This window comes from Perna viridis, chromosome 3 (assembly GCF_037379345.1).
Source record: "Perna viridis isolate PV_CMFRI_1.1 ecotype Kerala chromosome 3, ASM3737934v1, whole genome shotgun sequence".
In the NCBI taxonomy this organism is placed as follows: domain Eukaryota; kingdom Metazoa; phylum Mollusca; class Bivalvia; order Mytilida; family Mytilidae; genus Perna; species Perna viridis.
Window position 1 is genome coordinate 22,210,769 of NC_142447.1, and position 21,703 is coordinate 22,232,471.

The 21,703-nt window shown below is 30.8% G+C and overlaps 2 protein-coding genes across 2 annotated transcripts; one reads left to right on the top strand and one right to left on the bottom strand.

Annotated features, from left to right (window-relative positions):
* The first annotated feature begins 320 nt into the window (after nt 1-320).
* Nucleotides 321-16,337, top strand: LOC148621448 (small ribosomal subunit protein mS29-like). Its single transcript, XM_088575857.1, has 13 exons — nt 321-450; nt 2,770-2,924; nt 4,751-4,852; nt 5,827-5,935; nt 8,005-8,097; nt 8,837-8,973; nt 9,826-9,900; nt 10,637-10,716; nt 11,397-11,511; nt 12,060-12,119; nt 14,034-14,129; nt 15,153-15,267; nt 16,219-16,337. Exons 1-13 carry the CDS (start codon nt 405-407, stop codon nt 16,302-16,304), a joined length of 1,269 nt encoding a protein of 422 aa, XP_088431983.1. The 5' UTR covers nt 321-404; the 3' UTR covers nt 16,305-16,337.
* A 1,336-nt stretch (nt 16,338-17,673) lies between these two features.
* LOC148621449 (uncharacterized) lies at nt 17,674-21,632 on the bottom strand. Its single transcript, XM_088575858.1, has 7 exons — nt 21,498-21,632; nt 21,173-21,331; nt 20,419-20,461; nt 19,995-20,143; nt 19,491-19,598; nt 18,909-18,969; nt 17,674-17,997 (listed from the first exon to the last, which is right to left on the bottom strand). The coding sequence occupies exons 1-7, from the start codon at nt 21,557-21,559 to the stop codon at nt 17,782-17,784; spliced, it is 798 nt and encodes a 265-aa protein (XP_088431984.1). The 5' UTR covers nt 21,560-21,632; the 3' UTR covers nt 17,674-17,781.
* Nucleotides 21,633-21,703: the final 71 nt, after the last annotated feature.

Sequence of the window (21,703 nt, forward strand, 5' to 3'; positions counted from 1 at the left end):
CATAGGAGTTTTATTAGTGGGAGTTTAGCTGCCTTGCGATATTATAACCGTCTTCAATTAGGCAGTTTTCTATCTTAAGAGAGCAATATTCAGTGGCGGATCCAAAGTTTTAGGTAAGGGGTCCCCAAAAAATTCTTGACAGGATCACTAGTGAGGATCATGAAGTGATCCAAATTTGCTAGAGGGGTTTGGGGGCATGCCCAATTTTTCAACATTTTTTTTAAATTGCAATTTTCTAAGGGGGCGGGTCCCCGGTCCCCTGGATCCGCCACTGATATTTATATAAAAGGTCCCGATTCAATGACGCACCGAAGTGGCGAAAGGATAGGGACGAAGTGACCACCGATATTCCAAGATGTCTGCGCCCATAAAAAATAAAGAAAGATAAAGGACATACTGCTAAAATGTCTTTAAACCTAGTGAACACTCATTTACGATATCCTCTTAAAGGTATATTGATGAACTTAAATAATGTCAGTTTTAATCAGCAAATTCTTATGACGTTATTGAATTACATTAATGATTAAGGTAATAACTTTGCGACTACGGGCAAGGCCCCCGAAAAGTAACGTTGAATAATATGGAAAAGGCATTGCTTGTGATTAAGCTGCATTTCTTTTGGACAAATAATAAAATTACAGGCATTTGCATTAGCAGTACTTAGTCAGCAGGGAATATTTAATTGCAATAGAAGAAGAAGAATTGGTGTATTTGAAATTTGAAACAACAGATAAAATTACATCAAAAGAAAAAAAGCAAATTATTCAAGTATACAAATACACACACACACACACACACACATATACATATACATATATATATATATATATATATATATATATATATATATATATATATATATATATATATATATATATATATATATATATATATATATATATATATATATATATATATATATGTCAAGTCTATGCCATACCTGCCAACTTTTGAAAATTGCCATGGGGGTTTTTAACCCAACTTTGGAATTGATGGTAGGTTGCAAATTTGTGAGGCTAATTTGCTCGCTCCCTCAGTGGGACTGGAACCCCCTTCTCTTCTCTGACATCTATGGCAACACTGCCTGCACTAAGTCTAATGCTTTTGACCACTCGGCCAACTAGGCTGTAGAAAAAAATATATAGCTTTTGTAAACCGAGTGATACTTCCTCTTAAGTAAATCTAGACCATGAACATTTACACATGATGTAACTGAACAGGACAACCTCTGATGGTATTGGGTAAGATAGTAGAAGATCTGCAACGGTATACAAATACAGCCACACCCAGAATATAACATATATAAGAGGTCTAATGAGATGTGGGAACTCTACCATCTTACTTGCCAGTGCCTTACTATGTAGATACATAGCATGCATGGCAGTTTTAGTGACTGAGTATACATGAAATACATGTTTTAAAGTTATGACACATAATACAGAACTACCGTATTTAGGTGTGTATTATGTGCACATTTTTACATAGAAATCATTTCCAGAACATGGGGGTGTAGATTATACATCAATACATAAGAGTTGGCCATGAAATTAAAGATTTCGGTATGTGAAAAGACATTGCGTAATGTAAACAAACAAAGCGGAACTGAAATGTTACTGACAGAAGTTTTATCCAATCATCAAATACATCTTTAAGTATTAAATGTTTAGTGATATTTTCTTCAAATCAAGTTCAAATGACTTAATAACATGTTTCAAACAAAGGTTGTACTATATTTCCTTATAAAGCATAGTTAGAAATTAATATGAAACAACTAAAAACCAAAAAGTAACTAATGCCTTTTTTGTCAAACCTCCTTACAGCTGAAAATGATTATTCTGATACTTATTTTGATTGTTTCTTATAATTTTCCTTCTTAAAGTATGTTTTTAAATGAAAAATTGTGAAATTTGAGTTACAACCAAAACCGGAAATGTCCGATTTTCCCGACTTGATTTTGTTTTAGAAGCCATTTCATACATCCTGTGTCAATTTTATCATGCTTCGAAATTAGAATTATCCAATTTATGTAGCTACTGATGTTTACATGATGTTTTAGTCTGCATAGAAGTTTCTTTCCTTCACATTTTCATAGGAAATACTGCGTCAAGGTAAATAAATTGACCGATCAAGTGCAAAATATCAATTTTTGTGTCTTACAAACTTTTACAGCAACTGAAGTCTAAAAAACTTTTTTTCACATCTTTTAGACCTTCAAAATTGCACTGTGCACAATACATAAATGCACACTATACACAGGATAGTGAGGGTACAATATCCGAAAATGATATACCACAGCAAGGAAACCTAAATTATCAATGTTTTAATTGATAAATTTTTAACAAGTTAATTAGAATTATATTTAAAATATATGAATTATTATTAAGATGTATATGTGTTTTGAACTGCATATGCATTTGTCTTTTCAGATGCCTAAAATTCAGGCTTTTTGATAAGTGTTCATTTTAGACTGATTACACTTAGTAACCATTGACTACATTTCATTGGTTTGTAATCGCGTCAAGTATGGGTACCTGATGGTATTTTTTACCCCTAGCTGCCTTCAGTTGTGATCTTTCTTCCATCTGTTGTTCCTTAACAAAATGATTACCATTATCAGATAATCTGGGACTTCAGAACTGAGTTTATACTATGCCTAGTTTTCATCTATATACTTCTCTAACAAGGCTAGAAACTGTATAAATTCTAAAACCTTCAAACTACAGTACCTTGTATGTTTACCTATTCTTTATTCTTTTACTTTCTTTGAAGGCTTTCTCCAATCAAAACTGGTAAAACAGTGTACAGTCTGTTGCTGCAGATATCTGCAATCAAATGTAAATCTAGGATACAACAATGACAAACCAATAGAAAGGAAGGTGGTTGTTCCCAGTTTGCATGTTTTTAAGACAGATGAGTCAAACCCAGTAAGTATAATCACTTCAGATAAGGTCAACTTAATATTTTTGTAGTATCATTTAAAAGTTGAACCATTGACCTTTTTATGTTGACATGTGTAAATTGAAAGCAGACAGGTCCAAAATTTGTAAATTTAGGATAAGTGCTCACTCTCTTGCTAATGAGGGGGGGACGTTATAACAATATCCTTAAATAAATCATATTTGCATCACATGCAATACATGTGCTTCACAAATAGAAGATGAAGTGCACTTTTTCATGCATTGTCCAGCATATAGAAGATTTAAGCAAGATTTCACTAATAAAATGAAGAAAACAAGAAAAATTTCTATTCAATTATTGAAAAAAATACATCTTCAATTTTGAATACCAACTCATTAATAACTCGAATAGCTTTAATGGATACATAATCAAATGTCAAGCTATGTCTAGTTAAAATGTTTTAAAAGCTATTGAATATCACCACTCCAGTCATCGCTGCTCTAGTTCTTATTGTTCTAGATGTTGTAGTTCATTAATAATTTCTCTGGTGTTTATTAACATATGAAATAGTGTCATTACTATTTACTGTAAATGTGTTTGAATGGATGAATATTTGTTTTTTTTGGTAAAATTTGTAGACAATATTTTGGTTCTGAGGACCCCCCTCATATCACTTAGAAGTGCATTGTACCCTATTTTTGTTGTAAAGTAATAATTATTGAAAAATAAATTAAAAAAAGGCACAATCAGCCATCTCTCATGTAAAAATCATCCTTACAGTTTTTTTGGGACACTTAGAAAGTAAAAAGATGCATCCTTCATGCTTGGAGTTCCCAAAAAAAAAAAATGACTGAGAACAAAGAAAATAATTTGGAGGACTTAATATTGCATCAACAATTGCAACTCCTCTAGATGCAATGTATTGACACTGATACAAAATGCATCAATCTTTAAATAGCCAAGTACAAAAATTTCAGTAAAATTTACATGTAATACACCAAAAACAGCTACCTAGACCATGGTCTTCTATTTGAAATTTTCAAAAGGTGGGTTTTAAACCATCTGTTAAGAAAAATTTTAAGTCTTTCATATGATTATATACTGTGATTTGGAATATTTCGACTGCTTTCTACCAAAATATGCATGTTTTAATTTTGGTGCATTCAGAATAATTCAAGTGGTCTCTTTTAGTTTTCCTCACAGTGAAAACAATCCATCCTTTATTATCCTATCTTTTAACATTTTTTTGGTGTCTGATGCTTAGGAATTCAATTACCTCATTTTATTGGAAAATTTTGAATGTTGTTACCAAAATTTAGACAATAAATGAGAAAGTGATCATCTGTCCCCATTTTTGTTCAAGTCTTGATCTAACCCCCCCCCCCCCTTTTTGAATTTCTAGATCTGCACTCCAGTTAAAAGGTTTCTTTTGAAATAATATTCCATGGCATATATGGAACCATTTTCCTATCCATTTCTGCTAAAAATTTAGGGCCAAACGACTCTTTGACACATAAAAATTCTTAGAAGTACTGTTGCTTCCTTAGAAAACTATATATGTGTTGGAATCTTTAAAAAATAAATAACATGTTTTTTGAAAATCATTTAACATATTCCATTCAGATTACTAGTATATTGTATTACAGCCATTAACCTGGCACAGTGTTTTAATGGTGAAAAGTATCTTGTGACATAACCCTAATTATTGCGGCAGAATTGTTCAGCCAATGGAAAATCTAAGCAAGTTTGACTCCCTTTTTCTATTAAGAATTTACTTAATATACTTCAACATGTACTTCAATGGTGTATGTATACTTGTATGTTAAAACTTTGATGACATGTTACTTTTCAGAACAACCATTCAATGAGACATGAAGGGTTGTTGTACACAATAAACAAAGATGATTTTCTAAGATTGTCATATGATAAAACTTACAGACGTTTCAGAAAACAGGTAAGAATTACTATGAAAGTACTTGTAGTACATTGTATTATTATTGTGAGAATATGTTAAAGTGGCTTAATTGAGTATGTCAATGTACAAAAGCAATATCGTATGTCTAGTTATTTTGGAGGGTATGAAATTTGTCGATTTTAAAGCAAAAAGGGTATATGAAAAATTTTGGGTTTTTCAGATTTTTTTACTTATGTTAAGTGGTGCACTAAGTACTTCAGCACAAAGTAAATATTTTGTAGAATTTATTTTGACAATTTTAGTCAGTTTGCTAAAAGGTGAAAAGGTACCGTGAAAGGTACTAACTTACAGCTGTTCAAACCAGTCCATAATGACATTCTAAAAAATTGGATAATGTAAGATAATAATAGTCATCATCAGGTGAAAACAACAAGTGTAAGAAAAGGAAATCAATCTTAATTTGTAATTTATACTTCTATTAAAATGATACATAAACAATTTATGTACCTATATATAGATAATAAACAGAAATAATTTGCCATTTTAATTTTGAACTAAGCAATCAGTTCAAATTTCATGTACTGGTTTACTTGTAACAAATGGTTCTAAATGACTGGTTAATAAATGTATTAAAAACTTATGGATTTTTTTTCTTAACAGACCAATTATATGTCCTCAATCAGTTGCAATGGATCTTGGAAAACTGTAATAGTCCTCGATTTTACCTTGGATTATTACTTTTTTTCTTTGGACCTTTATTTCAGACCTTGGACATGTAACTGGTCGTAATGAAAAAAAAAACTGAAGTTGTAAAATAAAACTAAGATGTACATGTGATGCTAAATTTATTAACATTTTATTTAAAAAATATTTTTTTCCAATAATAAAAATAATTTTTTGAAATGATAAACAAAAATATTCCCACCTATTGACCATATTTTTTTCAAAATTTTAATAGGAAACACAAATATTATTTTTTGGCCTAATTAATAATATAATGTATATGTTTTTAGTTCTACACATTTCAAGAAGCCTGCATTATGGTGCGTAAACCAGCCTTAGAAGTGATTCACCTCCTGAAGAATTTAGACCTCACTCTGCCAATTCCTAAAGTTGTATTATGTATCCTTTTCATTTATTTTTTGAATGTGTAAAGCAATAACCAAAGTCATTTTATTGTTGTCATGTCGTTAAATTTTCACTGAATTTACTGAAAGTTTGTGCATTATTGTATTTATTACACATTTCATTACCATTCATTTACTTTTTAGATTAAAACCAAACAACCAAAAAAAAAAGCAAATCACAAATATCAATTTTTCCATAATAAATTCAAAAACGACATGCTAATACATCTGATTTACCCCTGCAGACAACTTTTTGAAGAGTTTATAGGAATCACCTTGTGAGTTCAACTCCTTCTAAACTGTTCAGTGGACTTTGATGAAACTTTTCACAAAATGGCACCATATGTAGTGCTGCAGGAAGCAAAATAACCATATTGCCGTATGCTTTAAGGAGGTAGACCTAGGGTAAGGGACATAACTCATGAAGTCAGTGATATGTTTGTGTCATATTCAATTTCACCAAATCCTATCAAGCTTTCATTTGACACAGATTGAAATCAATCTAAGTTACATTGATGTAAAATGCTGAATACAAACGTTCCAGTGATTTTTTAAGAGTTGTTTCCCATACCCTAGGTCTATCTCCTTAAAAATGATATAATCCTACTTAACTGTTTTACATGTGTTCTAAAGCTTGTAAACCTATTCGGAAAATTTTTATGCAAATTTATATGAAGTTGTTGCATCATTCTTGTATGTTGATGTGCCTGAATCAAGATTATTATGTCACATGCATTGAATAGGAGGGAATTCAATTAGATTAAATATTTTTAATGTATTTACTAATATTTTCTATAATGTATTTTAAAGAAGTAAATGTAGAAAAATATTGAACATGTCATTTTACTGGTATTACTTCTTAAGTAGCACTCCAGCTAAGAATCATGCAAAATGTGATACATGGTTGGAAAGCCTACATTTTTTTTATTTTTGATATCTTGTTTAAAATGCTTTAGTAAACATAAATTAACATTTGGTTTTTCATATAACCTGTGCTCATAGGAGATAAAAATTGTATAGAATGCACTGTAGAATTCAAAAGTAAGGGAGATAGCTCTGTAAATGACACTCAAATACAATAGAATCTATTGGATTTTCAATGCTGATTATCTCTTAAGAGCAGGCAGATTTGGTTGAATAATTACACATTTCGTAATATAGACCCAACTTAATTACAAAAATAAATATATGTAGCCTTTTTTGAGGTGTATCACATTTTTCAGATTTTGTATGATTCTTACAAAGACAGCTACTTAATTACAAAATCATATTCTCTTAAGAATCTGACAGATTTTTTTCATTTTATTTAAAAGGTGATGAACTTGTCATTTTAATGTGAATATACTTGATACTTAACATATTGGCATGCTTGACAGAATATAAGCTACGTTTAAAAAATGTAATATTTTGTCTTGCCTGCTTATATTTTCCTGCGTCAATCACTTTTCAGTGACATATACTCATGCAGCAACCTCCCATGGGCGGATCCAGGATTTTATGAAGAGGAGGCGTAATTACGAGAATCAGTATAAAAGAAACCAGATTATGACATGTTTAATGAATGAATATGATAAATTATCATATTCAGTATAATATTTAGCAGATTAAGATAGTTGCTTTTTTTTCTTTGAAAAGAGGATCGTACACCCATTACGCCCTCACCTGGACCAGCCCCTGCCTCCAATGCAGTCTTTTCTTTGAAAAGAGGATCATACACCCATTACGCCCTCACCTGGACCAGCCCCTGCCACCAATGCAGTCTTTTCTTTCAAAAGAGGATCGTACACCCATTACGCCCTCACCTGGACCAGTCCCTCCCACCAATGCAGTCTTTTCTTTGAAATGAGGATCATACACCCATTACGCCCTCACCTGGACCAGCCCCTGCCACCAATGCAGTCTTTATTTGTATAACATTTTGCCATGCTATATTTTACATTACATGTATTGAAACTACTGGTTAAATAAGAGGAATGTGTACTGGGTAAATTTTATCTTTTAGATTCCTTATTTTGACTGACCCCTATTATGGAAAATCACACTCATTTCTTTAACAATAAATAGATGGAAAGCCTGGATCTGGGAAAAGTTTGACTCTTTTACATGTTTTACATTATGCTAGCATCAACAACTGGTTTATTATTAGGACTCCATGGCGTAAGTATAATAGACTTATGTGTTGTCATGGTAACATAAATAATATTCTCAGTCAAGGTCTTGAAAAGTAAAAAAAAAATTTGGAATTTTTGAATTAAAATTAACTCTTATAAGGCCAACAAAAAAAATGATAATATTCTTTGTTTCCTGCTACCAACAAGAAAAAATGGGGTAAGTACAGGTAGGTAGGGAAATTATTTTATTTTTCAAAAGCATTTTACATTGAGGTATTGGAAAAACAATCTAGACTTTGAAATTACTTGAGCCAAAGATTCATAAAAGTTTGGGGGAAGCTTAAAAACGTAGGGTAGGTAGGGAAGCAGGAATGTATTTTTTTTGGGAGCCCAAATTAAAACTCAGTCACTTTCGTTTTTATATGCATTGCCTTAGTCTGTAATAGGTCTAAGAGTTGGGTCATTCTGTCGTACTATCACAGAGTAGGGAATCTTTAAGTTCTGCACTCTTAAACTGTAACTTGCAACAATGTGCATCTGAAAGTTTACTAACTTACACTGAACACATCAAAGTTCACTGTGCATCTATGATATATTTGAATATTAGTTTTTTAATTTTTTTTTCAAGAGAACTTTTATACGATAGATTTGGATTAAAATACATATATCAGTATTTTTTCCTAAATATTTGAATATTAGAGAGTATTCATGCCTCATTTTATGAAACTGTGTCTCATCTAGACTCTCATTAAGAACCCTAATTATATAATTTTAATCTTAAACAGCGCAACTTTGGACGCAGTGGTACACAGAGATTCAGAATTCTTCCTTTAAGCCTGGGCGTATAGACATGCCTGTGGAGGCTAAAGATTTTTTAGAGCAGTTGTTACTACAGAATGGATCAATTTTAGAAAAATACCAAGTAAGGAAGTGATAGTTTTTCAAATCCAAGAAAGGTTTCTCAAAAAAAAATCCAAAGGATCCTGCATAATTTTTTGTGTTATTGAAATGTATAAGTGGTGATAGAGTTTTTTTTTCAAATTTTGCTTCATTGTACTTGGGCATGTTTTGTTAGCAAATATGGTAGCTGATGGATGCTGACGTACAGTAAAGCATAAAATTTTTTAAATGAAAGTGAAATTTTAAGTTACAAAACTTTGGACATCCTTTGATTGGAATGATTTGAAGTTTAGTTTGCAGCTTCATTTAAATGAATTGGTAATGAAAACAGAGAATGTTTGATAGAGACAACAACCAAACAGTGAAAAACTGTCCAATGCAATCCTAGATAGAGTTTTTATACTTTTGGGGCTTGTTGCACTTGTGCAAATAAGCTAATAGAATGGTGAATGTCAGTTGGGCTGGAGGCTCAAATATTTTTGTAACATTTTTCTCAAAAACTATAAATCACAGCCCTTGGATATTTGGTAAGCAACTTCACTGTGATGTCCCATATTTTGGGATACGATTTCAAGTCTTATCACACTTCTTTTCCTGTTTACCGACTTTCTGTATTTTTCAACATTTCCAGTCAAATAAGAATTTTTTCCAAAATAAATGATAGAAACAGTTCATGCTACAAACAGTACTTTACACCAACCCAGCCATTTGTGTCTTTGATACATTTTTGACTTTGTAAAAAGTTGGATTGCTCAGCATTTAATCTTTTTTTTTAATTTGCACAATTTTTTGTTTTGGTTTCTTTTAATATGAAATGTTACCGTTAGATTTTACATTTGTGGTGTACAACAATAATTCATTGTTGAATTTTTAGACTCAGTTTAGATATCAGTGGACAAAGAGAGAATCATCTGAAATTGGTACATCATTGAAGGAGCTTGTGGAATTTGTAAGTCAATCAAAATTAAGAAAATTCAGATTTTCATTCATTTATAGCTCAGACATACTAGACCCCTTTGATGAGTCTGATTTATCAAAATGTCAGAAGTCCAGTAATCAGTTATGTTGTTCTAAGTTGATCTTTGCTTTACTGAATTTTTCATTGGTTGTTACTTGATGCAAGAAGCATTCAAACAGAAGTTGTTTTTTTTTTTTGCAAATGTAAATATCAGAATATTTACTGTGAAAGCACTTATATATTCGTGGGTATAAATTTTCGTGGCTTAGGGGAAAAGCACAAGTTGGTGGATTCTCAAATACAGGGTTTTGATGATTCTGTCATACAATTTAAGTGAATAATCGTTTTTGTTGGAAATTGAAATTTGTGTTTTACCTTACCCATGAAATCCTCAAAAAAATGGTACTCCATGAACATTAGTACTTTCACAGTGTTTCAGAGAAATTCATTGGTCTTTATGTTTTAACTATGATATCAGTTACATTTGTCTGGTAGAAGTCAGGTAGAAGTCACCCTTGAAGTCCCTTACCAGCACAGGCATTTCTGATGTTTGTAAGGGATACCCTGGTACTTACATGTTCATGTTTGTATTTGTATTTCAGTAGAATGTTAAGTAAATATATTTGGTACAATTGATTTTTGTGGTGTAAAAATGATTACTTTTGAAAAGTATTTGTTTTATGGTATAAGTGAACAATTAATTGTAATGTTTAATTTCTATCAATAGGGAATGGCCAGAGTCAAGTTTGCAGATGATGTTGTTGGAGCTATATTTAAAGAAGTAAAGCAGTTGGCAAAGGATCAAAAGTATTTTTTCTATATAAATATTTTATAAATATCTGTCCTTTTTTATTTGTTTAGGTATTTATTTTCTGGTAGCAAATTTTCATGCTTTCTTTAAAACCTTATTCTATAGTTATTGTCATCCATTAGACAACATGTTTTACCAACAGTTTTTGCTTGATATTATCTTCAGTCAACTGATTATCTATTTTCACTTAAATTCACAATAAAGCATTTTGCTAAGGTTTGAGACCGAAATCTTTTTCTTGCACATATCATGATTTCAAATTTATGTGGTCTTAAGCTTAGTGATTTAACTTATTTTTTTTAATATTGAGAAAGATTTCTTACTCTATATGAAGTTTTGCTTTGTAAGAAATGTTATAGTCTTAAAAAAAGAGATAATTTATATGCAATCTTTTAATCTTGTCAATATCAATCATTGTAATCATAAATATTTATTTTAGTGGGTGTGTGTATTTTTCTAGATTTTTTGGGTCAAGCATTTTGTGTGGGTGTAAATTTTTCTGTCTAATGTCTTCAGTGAGTTTAACATGTAAATTCTCATGGGTATTTTGTGACAGCAACTGTAGAGAACTTTACCCCACACAAAAATTTCCATGGTTACATTACTTTGTATCCAATTTTCTTCAGTTATAGATGACCTAACTTTACTATTAAAGTTTGCACAATTTTCTTTTCAGAATTAAAGTTCTTTTAGCAGTAGATGGTATTAATGGATTCTACAGGGCAACTCGCATGAAAACTACAAAGAAAGCATTCAAGGATACCCAACAGGCTAAAGAAAAAGCAGTATATGTAAGATTGAATAAAATGATTTTAGGCTTTGCCTATAAGGGATGGAGCTATAAGCACTCAAATAAATACTTTGTTATATGCTTTGTCTTGAACAGCGGGAACATGTTTCCCAAGCACTGTGTGTTTGCATTCAAAGATTAAACAATTACTTCCAAGCTATGTACATCATTTCCGAAAAAAAAAACCCCAAAAAAACAGTGGACAGAACTATTTTCTGCCATTTATGTTTCAGAGCATATATACAGTGTATTTCATGTTTTTATAAAAATATGGCAGTTTTGAAATTAGTTTCATGAAGCATTCATTTGTAATTTGCATTCAATTTGAATTATTTCATTCACATTGAATCAGTGTGCATTAACGTTTAAATTACAATATTCCCTGCATAATGTTTATTAAAAAAAATTCAAAGTTTGGAATCAAAATTTTCTTTTTATCACGTAATTAAAATGTTGTTGTAAAAAACAAGTTTTTATTTGGTGTACATGTATGGTAAATTGGAATAATAGATTTACATACAAAACAGTAATTTTTTATCTTTTAAATAGCTACCTGTTGATGATGTAAGCTTAGTACAAAACTTGAAGATGTTCTTAGAACCTGATATGGTAAGTCTTATGGTTAGTCAACTGAACTGATGTTCACTTAAGTATCATTTTTTATACCAGTCAGACAGGAGATGATTCATTCATGTCAAAAACCCACCGTATGCACTTTTATTTCTAACTCAGCATCAGTTACTGACCAAATAACCAGTCAAAGTTTGTCATTTGGTTGTTGCACTTTCAAGATAAAAAATATATAGATTGTGTATTTAATTGGTACTTTGCAAGAGTTATCTTTCTTGATTTGGTATGATTTGGTTTATTTTAGTGGGAGATGAAATATGGTTTTCTTAAACCATACAGACCTGAATACAGAAAAGACTATTATTGTGTAAAAATATGGCATATGTAGACCATAAAAAAAAACATTGTTTGTTTGGTTAATTTTTGTACACCAAGAATAACTCTACCATAGGCAGTTTTATATGTGCAATGCATGTAACAAAATTATTGAACTTCAGGGTAATTGTATAGATCTATATACTATTAGAAGTTTAGTCAACAGGAACAAAGGCAACAAAAACTTTAAGTACTTCTCTGGCTATTATGTTTGTTACTCTAAGAAATAGGCTTCTGGAACAGGGTTATGTTTGCTACAAGATTGAAGTCATCACTAGAGAAGTTTTATATTTGTCATCATGAACTCATGGATCGTTATGGTGTGTCCATCTGCACCATGAAAACTGATTTGTTCAAGGTGTCATAGCTTTCCTTTCTTCTTTCGTCTATCCTGGACTTGATCTTTTATGAGCAACTCGGTTGGTGTTTCTAGAAAAGCAGAGGACACTTACCCTTCAGGTGCACCTGGTCCATGCTCCCAGTTTTGAGTAGATTTTGAGTTGCTCATTTACTTTTGTTACTTTGTATGTATTATTTTGGTTATTTTATGTTCTTTGTTGTTCTAGTCTGTTTTCCATGTCTGGTCTTTGATTACATTCTTTTGATTTCCGCCAGAATCTTGGTTCCTTTGATTACACTTTGTGATGTCACAACAGAAAGTAATATTCAGTCAGTGGCTGTATATCACTTGCAAATAAATAGTCAATGCATTTTGACTGCACAAATAGAACAGTATAAATTACTTTCATCAGCTTATACATAATTATGATTTACTGTAAAGCAGTTATATTCTTATATTTTTTTTACTTCTAAAAGTATGAGTATGCAACGTGTTTAATCCAAATTTTATTTTTACCTTAATATTTCTATAAGGGGTCATTTTAAGAAGGGTCATTTCAATGAAGCAGTCTAAAATAGTATTAGATCTCACACTTGCTCACTTAACAGGAAACAAGTGACAGATCTAGATTTAATTAGATTGTTCAATGAAGCTAAGCATATTTAGAATTTTTGTCATATATATTACAGCACATTAAAAATTGAAATATATGGTATTAAAGTAGATTATTTGGTAGTAAAGTTTAATCATTTGTTATTGCAACGATGTCAACATTAACACTGCAAACAGAACTTTTTACTCAGTAGAAAAAAGGAACAGATATGGTGAAATTGAACAAATGCACCATTGTATAACCTTGATAAAATATACATAGTAAATACTTACAGGGATTACCATTAGGTCTTCAACAAGTGTAAACAACACCTGTCAGAAAGGCCCTGATAACAAAAGTAATGAAATCCGCGGTAACAGAACAATGATACTTCTTCAAAATAAAGTAAAAATCAAATAATAACATAACGACACATTAATGACCAAAATCTTCTGACTGTGGACAGGTGCATGTCTGCGGTGGAAATTAAACACAGATGAAAATAGTCATACATGTAAGCATCTTATGAATAAAACAGTCATCAGTTTTTAACTTTTATGTGGATTCTAATTTCATAACTGTAACATTGTACTTCTTGCTTATTTATCTGAGGAACTATTGCTATTCTGGGTTATTTATATTGTAGGTTAATGCAGTATGCGTCTCTACTGTGGATTCAAATATATTGTTGGCAGAAGAAAGAAAAAATATAGAGACACCTAATTTCCTCTTAGGTGATGAGGTAAGTAAAATTAAAATCCAGGATAACTATTTCTACAATTTTTAAATTATTGAATCATAATGAAATCTTTATATTAAATTAGGGTATAAAATTACTTCTTAGAAGTTTAGCAGTCAATGAATGTCTTATACACATGTAGTTGCCATCAAAGAAAATAACATAATATCACAAGGAAAATTTGTGGCTAACTTCATTTTAATCCAAAACCTCAAAGATCTCAAAGGTCATTCATGTGTGAGGAAGAGTCTTTTAATGCCTGTCTTTCTAGATGGGATATATTATAGTATACGGTCATTGAGTTTGTCATTGACCAACAAATTTTGTTCAGGACTGATGAGTATTATCCAATATTAGAATTAAAAAATTGTCAACCCTTATGAATTACAGTCTGCCTGGTTTTTATTTGTGTCTAAACATCCTGTCTATCTGTCTCCTAATTGTTTATTGAAAATTAATTGACAGGTGTGCATCAATTTTAGCCGATGTACAGCCACCTGTAACTGATTAGTTGATTCCATATTAAATTAACGGTACACATGCCTTCGCACAGCAAAAATGTTGGTTCAAAAATGAATGTTGAAAAAAAGAGGACTGATGTCTGATTAAGGGAAAAATCAAAATGCAATTACTATTTTTTATACAGACATGTAATGTACCATTCAAATACAAATGAAGTGAAGTGACTCAGAGAATTTTCATACATTTGTTACTTTATTTATAGAATTATGAAAAATATTTATGCATGCCATCATTTTTTCTGCCAACCATTCAGTGGTAACGAAAGCATGTGTTGCTGATACCATCTGTTAAGTAGCTGTATTAAATTTGAAATGCAACTTTCAGGTGTCGACTATTATATCAATCTTTACCTTGAGAAGTATCTTATTAGGGATTGCAACAAAGGCAGAGTCATCAATTTATGTAGAAGCACTGGTCATTTTAAAATTTCTTCATTTCCTGGCAAGATTAAATTGTATCAGGTTTTACATATATACTGATAATTTGAGATGATAATTTTTACAGGGTTTTAGAGCATTGGACCCATTCATTCCAATCCATGTACCTGAATATTCAGATAAAGAAGCTCTTAGCATGCTAGATTATTATGTAGAAAGGAACTGGATTATTAAACCAAAAGGTAAGCAGAAGCATCTTAAATCATGATTTTGTTTTATCGGTTCAAAAATGAATAATGAAAAAAAGAGGACTGATGTCTTGATTAAGGGAAAAATCAAAATGCAATTACTATTTTTATACAGACATGTAAAGTTTTTCTTCTGTCTGTTCTACCATACCTCAAACATTGAAGAGTGTAATTTTTTGGTACAGAGCTTTTCTTCATGGGAAGAAGCTTTATTTCTTAGTTCTTGAACTTGAACCACAGAATAGAAGGAGAGACAGTAGTTTCATGTGATTTAATGCAATTGTATTCCACCTATTTCCATAGAAATTTCCATTAAAACTGATTGTTTTGCTAAAATAGAATTTAAATGGTATTTAATTTATATAAAAAAAGTGATCAGGGCACAGATACATATGGGTTAATATCCCTCCCCCACTAATTTTTTTTTTAAATTCTACCCTAGTAATCTTCTTGCATCAGTTTGCTCTAATTCTATTCATGCTCCCCAACCTGAAATCTTGGACCTGCCCCTGGTGATCTACTAGTCAAAGTTTACAAATATTTGTGCCCATATCTATAGTTGTGACACCTAATCCTATCAATTGATTTAGGGGGTTATCTTTCTATTTCCATTTCATATACCGGTATCCTCTTTACAAATTGGTGGTGTTGAATGATCCTCTTGTCCATTCCCATCAACCATGCTTAAAGTTTAGGAGTAATGTTTCAAGAACTTTTAACACTATGTACCATATTGTGTAAAATATAGGTCAAGTTTCATTTTTGGCATTACACATGTACATTTCTGGAATTATGGCCTTTTTTAATTAAAAAATTTAGATTTGTAGGTATCTGTGAAAACCGTATTATCTTTCTCCATTTTTTTATTGCAACAGTTATAATTAAAGGAGTGCTGCTCACAATGATTGAACACTACAGGTGAAATGTCTATTTTTTTTTTCACAGGAAGAACAGATGAAGGTAAAAAGCAGCTGATGTTTCTATCAAACAAAAATCCTTATGAACTTATGATGGTTTGTGAAACAGTGTGATACTCAAATACCGAATAAATTTCTTAATGTGTCTGTCATGCAAATTATTTCACCATATGTGTACCAATGCCACTATTTCAGTACTGCATCTACACAAGAATTCTTTTTATTTTTTTTAGTGACCCATACTCAAGCTTTTTATGATATTTAATCATGTGTTATAGAAATGAAATCCTAAATACTGTGATTGAAATCTTTGAACTAAACATAAAACAGTTGGTGTGTACAAATATCAAAAATAGAAAACCGGTAGTCAGAAATATGGGGAGATAAAAAACCTGGACAATGAGGTCTCCCTAACCAAAATGGCCACCCCCTATGTAGTACCAAAAATACACTGAACCTAGACATATGCATTGTAAGTGCATTACTTGTGTGTATTATGATTAAAAGTAGTCAAAATAGAGCTGAGAACGTGTACTTTAAAATCATATATGTAATTAACTACAAAAGTGTATGAATATTTTTTACATGTGTGAGTAATTTTCCTCCAGCAGAAAAGGTAAAAATGTGGGTTTTCAGTATTATTTATTCAAATAAATTTTGTGAAGAATTTCTACAATCATCATACCATTAGCATAATGATTTTAGAAGCCTTATTTTCCAAGCTTAGCAATGGTATGCAACTTTAAGATGTCATTTGTCCTGGGAATTCACAGTGAAACTTTGAAAATTACTTTTTTAACATGTAAAGTAATGGAAACATTAGAATTGGTTAGTGAGACCTGAACCTTAAAATTGTGCAAAACGTATAACTTAATATATAATTGACTTAGTGGCTGATAGAGTTCTTTATTATATGTTATATCGATGTGGTCAGATTAATTTCAATTTTTTTTCAATATTTTGGCCACTGGTGTAATTTGTTGTAGGTTGCACCAGAAAATTGCTTCTTACACTATTAAAAAATAATAATTTGAGTAAGAGTGTAGTAAAGATCTCCTTGAAATTGTAACACAAAGACACCATATCACAAAAAGAAGATTGGTGCACTGTGAGAAACCTAGTACTGTAGAAGAAGTTTAGCTTGTTGGTTTCAATATTCATGATTTTATGAAATTTTAAAGATTCCTGCAGTTTTAGATATGTGGGTCATTTGAACATCACTAATTCAAATAAATATTTACATTATGGTAGAGAATTCTAGATTGACGTTGCAAAAATTGGTATTTCAACAAACAATAATAATTTAACAGTATAAGTTCACCATTTATACATCTTATAACATACAAACAAAGCATTTAAATATTGACAGTATTCCATTTGAACCAATGATTTACTCCAAGTTAATAACTTATTTTTAAATAAACTTTGAAAAAAATCTCATTTAACTTTCAGTATTGGTACTATAATATATAAAATACACTCATTGTAAAGAATTTCATTTATTTTACAACGACTCACAAAATAGTAACAAAGTAAAAATAATATCACAGACATTGCTTGATTAATTTGTTTTAAAAGTCTTTGAAACATTTTATTCTTCTTCAAATTTTACACCAGTCATCCATCTTTTGTGCAATGATCCTTCCAATTCATCCCATGCCTTAGATATGGGAGATGGATACATAACCTTTTGTTTCTTTGCTTTTGGAGATGAGTAGATTTCTCCGCCTGGTTGATCAAAGTTCAGAGTATGTTCCTCTTGCTGATCAACTAACCATGTATTGTGAATTGGGGATAATTCTGGTACCTGAATACAATAAAAGTATACAGTTAAGTAACTTATGCTTAACATATCAATGAAGTTTCATTAAAATACTTTTACTTGCAGTTTAGAAAGGGATGTCCTTACAATATTTAGAACATGTAAACTTCATTTAACAATCTTAAAATTTGACTATCTTTCTTAGAAAGCATCTGGCAATAATTATCTGGGTTCATGCTTACAAAGCTTAACCTTCCTACAGTGTATAAATTTTCATCAGATTTAAGAGGAGTCACACTTACATGGAAAGATTTACAACTGGAGGGAGGGACAAACAAGTTAATTCCTATTCCCCCCAATTAAACATTATTAGTGAGTGGTAAAAAATACTGTTAGTGAGTGAACTCTAACCTTTTTTTAAAGGATACCCCTCCTAACTCATCATCATTTGACCCCAAAAATTTAAGTTATTTTGAAAAACTTGTTAATAATTTTGTTGCTTCATACACATCTATATATCTAAGATTTTTCTGTAAGGATTTTTATTGGCTGATTAAAGTGCAGAAACATCCTGCGAGTACCTACCATTGTTAGACATAGGACAGTTAACACAATATGAGGTGTAAGAAAGACAACTCTAGTTCAGAATTGCAAATGTTACGAAAATAGAAATTCAAAACAATACCGAGCAACATCTGACGTCAAGTATAGTAAAAAATCTCCCGAACATATCACCATTAAACACATAAGGATTTTGCTTGTATGATATAAAGGACAGCGTGAGAAGCTGTATCACTTCATGATTGATGGGTATCTTTTTTTTTTTATTTAGTTGAAAACTCCCCAGACATTATATGTTTTAAGAGAAAAACACCAACTAAAGCAGGGTGAATATGTACCCTTTTATCTTTAATGAAGGCAAAGTTGTCCCTCAACATGGTAGATAATAACCATACCTGTATATCTTGTTCATCATGGAATATGAGTTTATTAAAGCGCTGAGCTCTTGGTGTTTCTCTACCAAAAAAAAAATTGCATTCAGAACTATTTTGAGACTGAAATTATTCAAAAGATTTTTAGTTAATAAATTATTTATGGGAGCTGCAAACAGTATATAAATTCTCCTTCAACATTGATAGTTTCTTCAGAATTACTCCTACAATGTAAGAGGTTGGAATTTCCTTCCTTCATACCCCAAGAATGGCTCCAAGTCAGAAAATAGCTTGCCAGACAACCTCCAGCACTGCTGGAGTACTTCAGAATAAGATACTATTTTAAGTCACTATTTATCAAACTCTATATATACTAAAACTATGAGCATTTCAATTAAATACTTAATCTGTTTGATGTGATTGGTATGACTTTGCTTCTATGATAAAAAAGTACAACCAAACTAACATTTATGTTTACTTTTAGTATATTTTTTTTTATAAAAGCTTCTTCAATTTCTTAACTAACAGAATAATCCTTCAAAAATATATAGCAGATTTCATTTTTCTCATTTTATATAGAAAATTACATTGATATTCAATAAGTACCTGTTTGCAAGTTTTACTTTTAATTGTTGTATATGCCCATGTACTGCACTATAACCATCTCCAACCTTTTTACAATGTTTTGTAGATTCCAATTGCTTTCGTTTCTTTCTGTATACAAAAAAAAACCAAACAAAAAACACACACCAAATAATAGTATACCGGTAAATAAGAATTATTAAACTTTAAAACATGCCAAAAAGCTGTAGTCCAGAGCTCCTTAATCATGAGAACAATTTACTACAGGGTATTAAAGGATTCAACTCAAAAAAGCTTTCACTTACTGACCTTTGTATGCTGAAAAAAATTAACATTTTGACACCAAAGAATTATCTGAAAATAAAACCTCAGGAACATAATTACTAATTCAAATATAGTTTTATGGCCACAGTTACATATATATTGATTGTTATGTACAAGCTTATTAGGCTACTTTTTTTCTCGTAATTGTTAACATTATTTTCTTGTGCTTGTCTTTTAATAGATGTATCACAAGTGAATTCTTACTTTTTAAACAAATGTTTGGGATGTGGTAGATCTATATTTTCAGTTGAAACATAATTATATGGAAGTGTTGATTCCCTTGAAGATTTCTTTCCATCTTTTATCAAAGCTTCATGCTGCGTACCTGGTCTCACTATTGATCTGCCACATTTCTGAACAAAGAATAAATACATGCAAAATAAAGTAATACTTCTTTTATGTGTGTAGAATAGAAAAAATAGAAAGACAGTTTATTCCTAATTATGGATCCGTGAAAGGCAAGAAATTATCTGCTTACTTAAATGACAATTACATTTGTACAAATATAAGTCATATGAGAATAAGTACACAAAATTCTAATTCATTGTTACCATGAGATTGTTCTTCATTATTTTAGTATATTCAATTATATAATTTAATTTGAAACAGACTAAAATCTATCAAATACCATCCCAATCTGTACTCTTGTAGTTGGGCTGAACATACTGTCACTGCAAAGATAAAACGAAGTCAGTGTAATATGTGCATTACCTGTTTAAATTGATTTTACAAATAATAAGTCATTTCTTAATTTACAACTGAGAAATAACAAGGGAGACAAATAAACCACCCAAGCAGTGTTATGCAAAGAGCATTGTTTGTTTTCTGTCAAAATAACATTGATTGAAGGAGATTACAATTGTCAAAAATATCTTAAACATGGAAGCTATTTAAAAGAGCAACTATCTTGTAGAAAAAGGGGAGGTAGGATGAAATTTGCCCATTAAAAAAAATAAATATAGATCCCATTTTTTTTTCAGTCATTAGTGCTGAAATTTTTTTGATCATAAACAATATAATATGTTATGACAATATAAGATTTTGCTTTTTGTTCTTCCTTATGTCCTACCTTTTTTTTTAAGGAAAATTTCAATCTTGTATTTTTATTTCAAATGTCAACCTATCCCCCATAAAGAATTAAATGGTAGTTCCTTAGGGAACATAATACATTTTGTATAGACATAAGATATAATTTGAAGACAGCAAGAAAAGTCTGAATTAAGTGTAATGAAATTTTAGGATTTGATGTATACTATCTGACTATAGTCTATATATATATATAAAGTCAAAGACAATCATTGCAAAAAATTTTGGTTCACTCATTTATGAAACTTTGTTATTTTTTATTTTTTTATTTGAGGGGGGAGCATGTATCGTGTTACCTCTGAGTCCAAAATGGTTCTACAGTTGAATCTGTTTTCTGTGTAGAAAATAGATCTTGGGATCCTGAGGCTGAGTATTCAGGACTAAGGATTTCAGGTTTGAATGGGAAAATGTCTGTGTTGTCATATTCTGAATGTCTCTTTGCAGTCTGTGATGCTCTGGAATATATGATAAATAATACTGCAATGATTATATTTCATATCCCGATCTGATAACAGACAACCTTATTATATTAGGATTAATTTTACAACATATCTAGGTTCAAATATCGGTACTAAAATTGCATAAAACAAAAGACACAAAAAGATATGAATGAGCATTTACATTCCAAATGGTAAATCGTAACAAACTAGCGGTGAATTTGGTAATTTTGTCTGTTGTTGCATGTTTATTGATTTCAAAAGATTCGTCTGCACTTTTTCGATAGTTCTTTTGATTCATCGATGATCACTGTCTAGAAATGTCCCGAACAGGTAAAGTGTTCATTTTAGCAGTTTAGCCTATGGAGGTTCGTGACTGCCCGGGCACTT

What these genes read in the sequence shown, in the direction of transcription:
- LOC148621449 (XM_088575858.1), bottom strand. Translation starts at nt 21,559, where the DNA reads ATGCAACAACAGACAAAATTACCAAATTCACCGCTAGTTTGTTACGAT. An exon ending in TACGATTTACCATTTGGAAT is followed by an intron (nt 21,332 to 21,497) that starts GTAAATGCTCAT and finishes CATATATTCCAG; the next exon opens with AGCATCACAGACTGCAAAGA. An exon ending in CCCAAACATTTGTTTAAAAA is followed by an intron (nt 19,599 to 19,994) that starts GTAAGAATTCAC and finishes TTTTGTATACAG; the next exon opens with AAAGAAACGAAAGCAATTGG.
- LOC148621448 (XM_088575857.1), top strand. Translation starts at nt 405, where the DNA reads ATGTCTTTAAACCTAGTGAACACTCATTTACGATATCCTCTTAAAG. An exon ending in CAATTTTAGAAAAATACCAA is followed by an intron (nt 8,974 to 9,825) that starts GTAAGGAAGTGA and finishes TTGAATTTTTAG; the next exon opens with ACTCAGTTTAGATATCAGTG. An exon ending in CAGTTGGCAAAGGATCAAAA is followed by an intron (nt 10,717 to 11,396) that starts GTATTTTTTCTA and finishes TTTTCTTTTCAG; the next exon opens with AATTAAAGTTCTTTTAGCAG.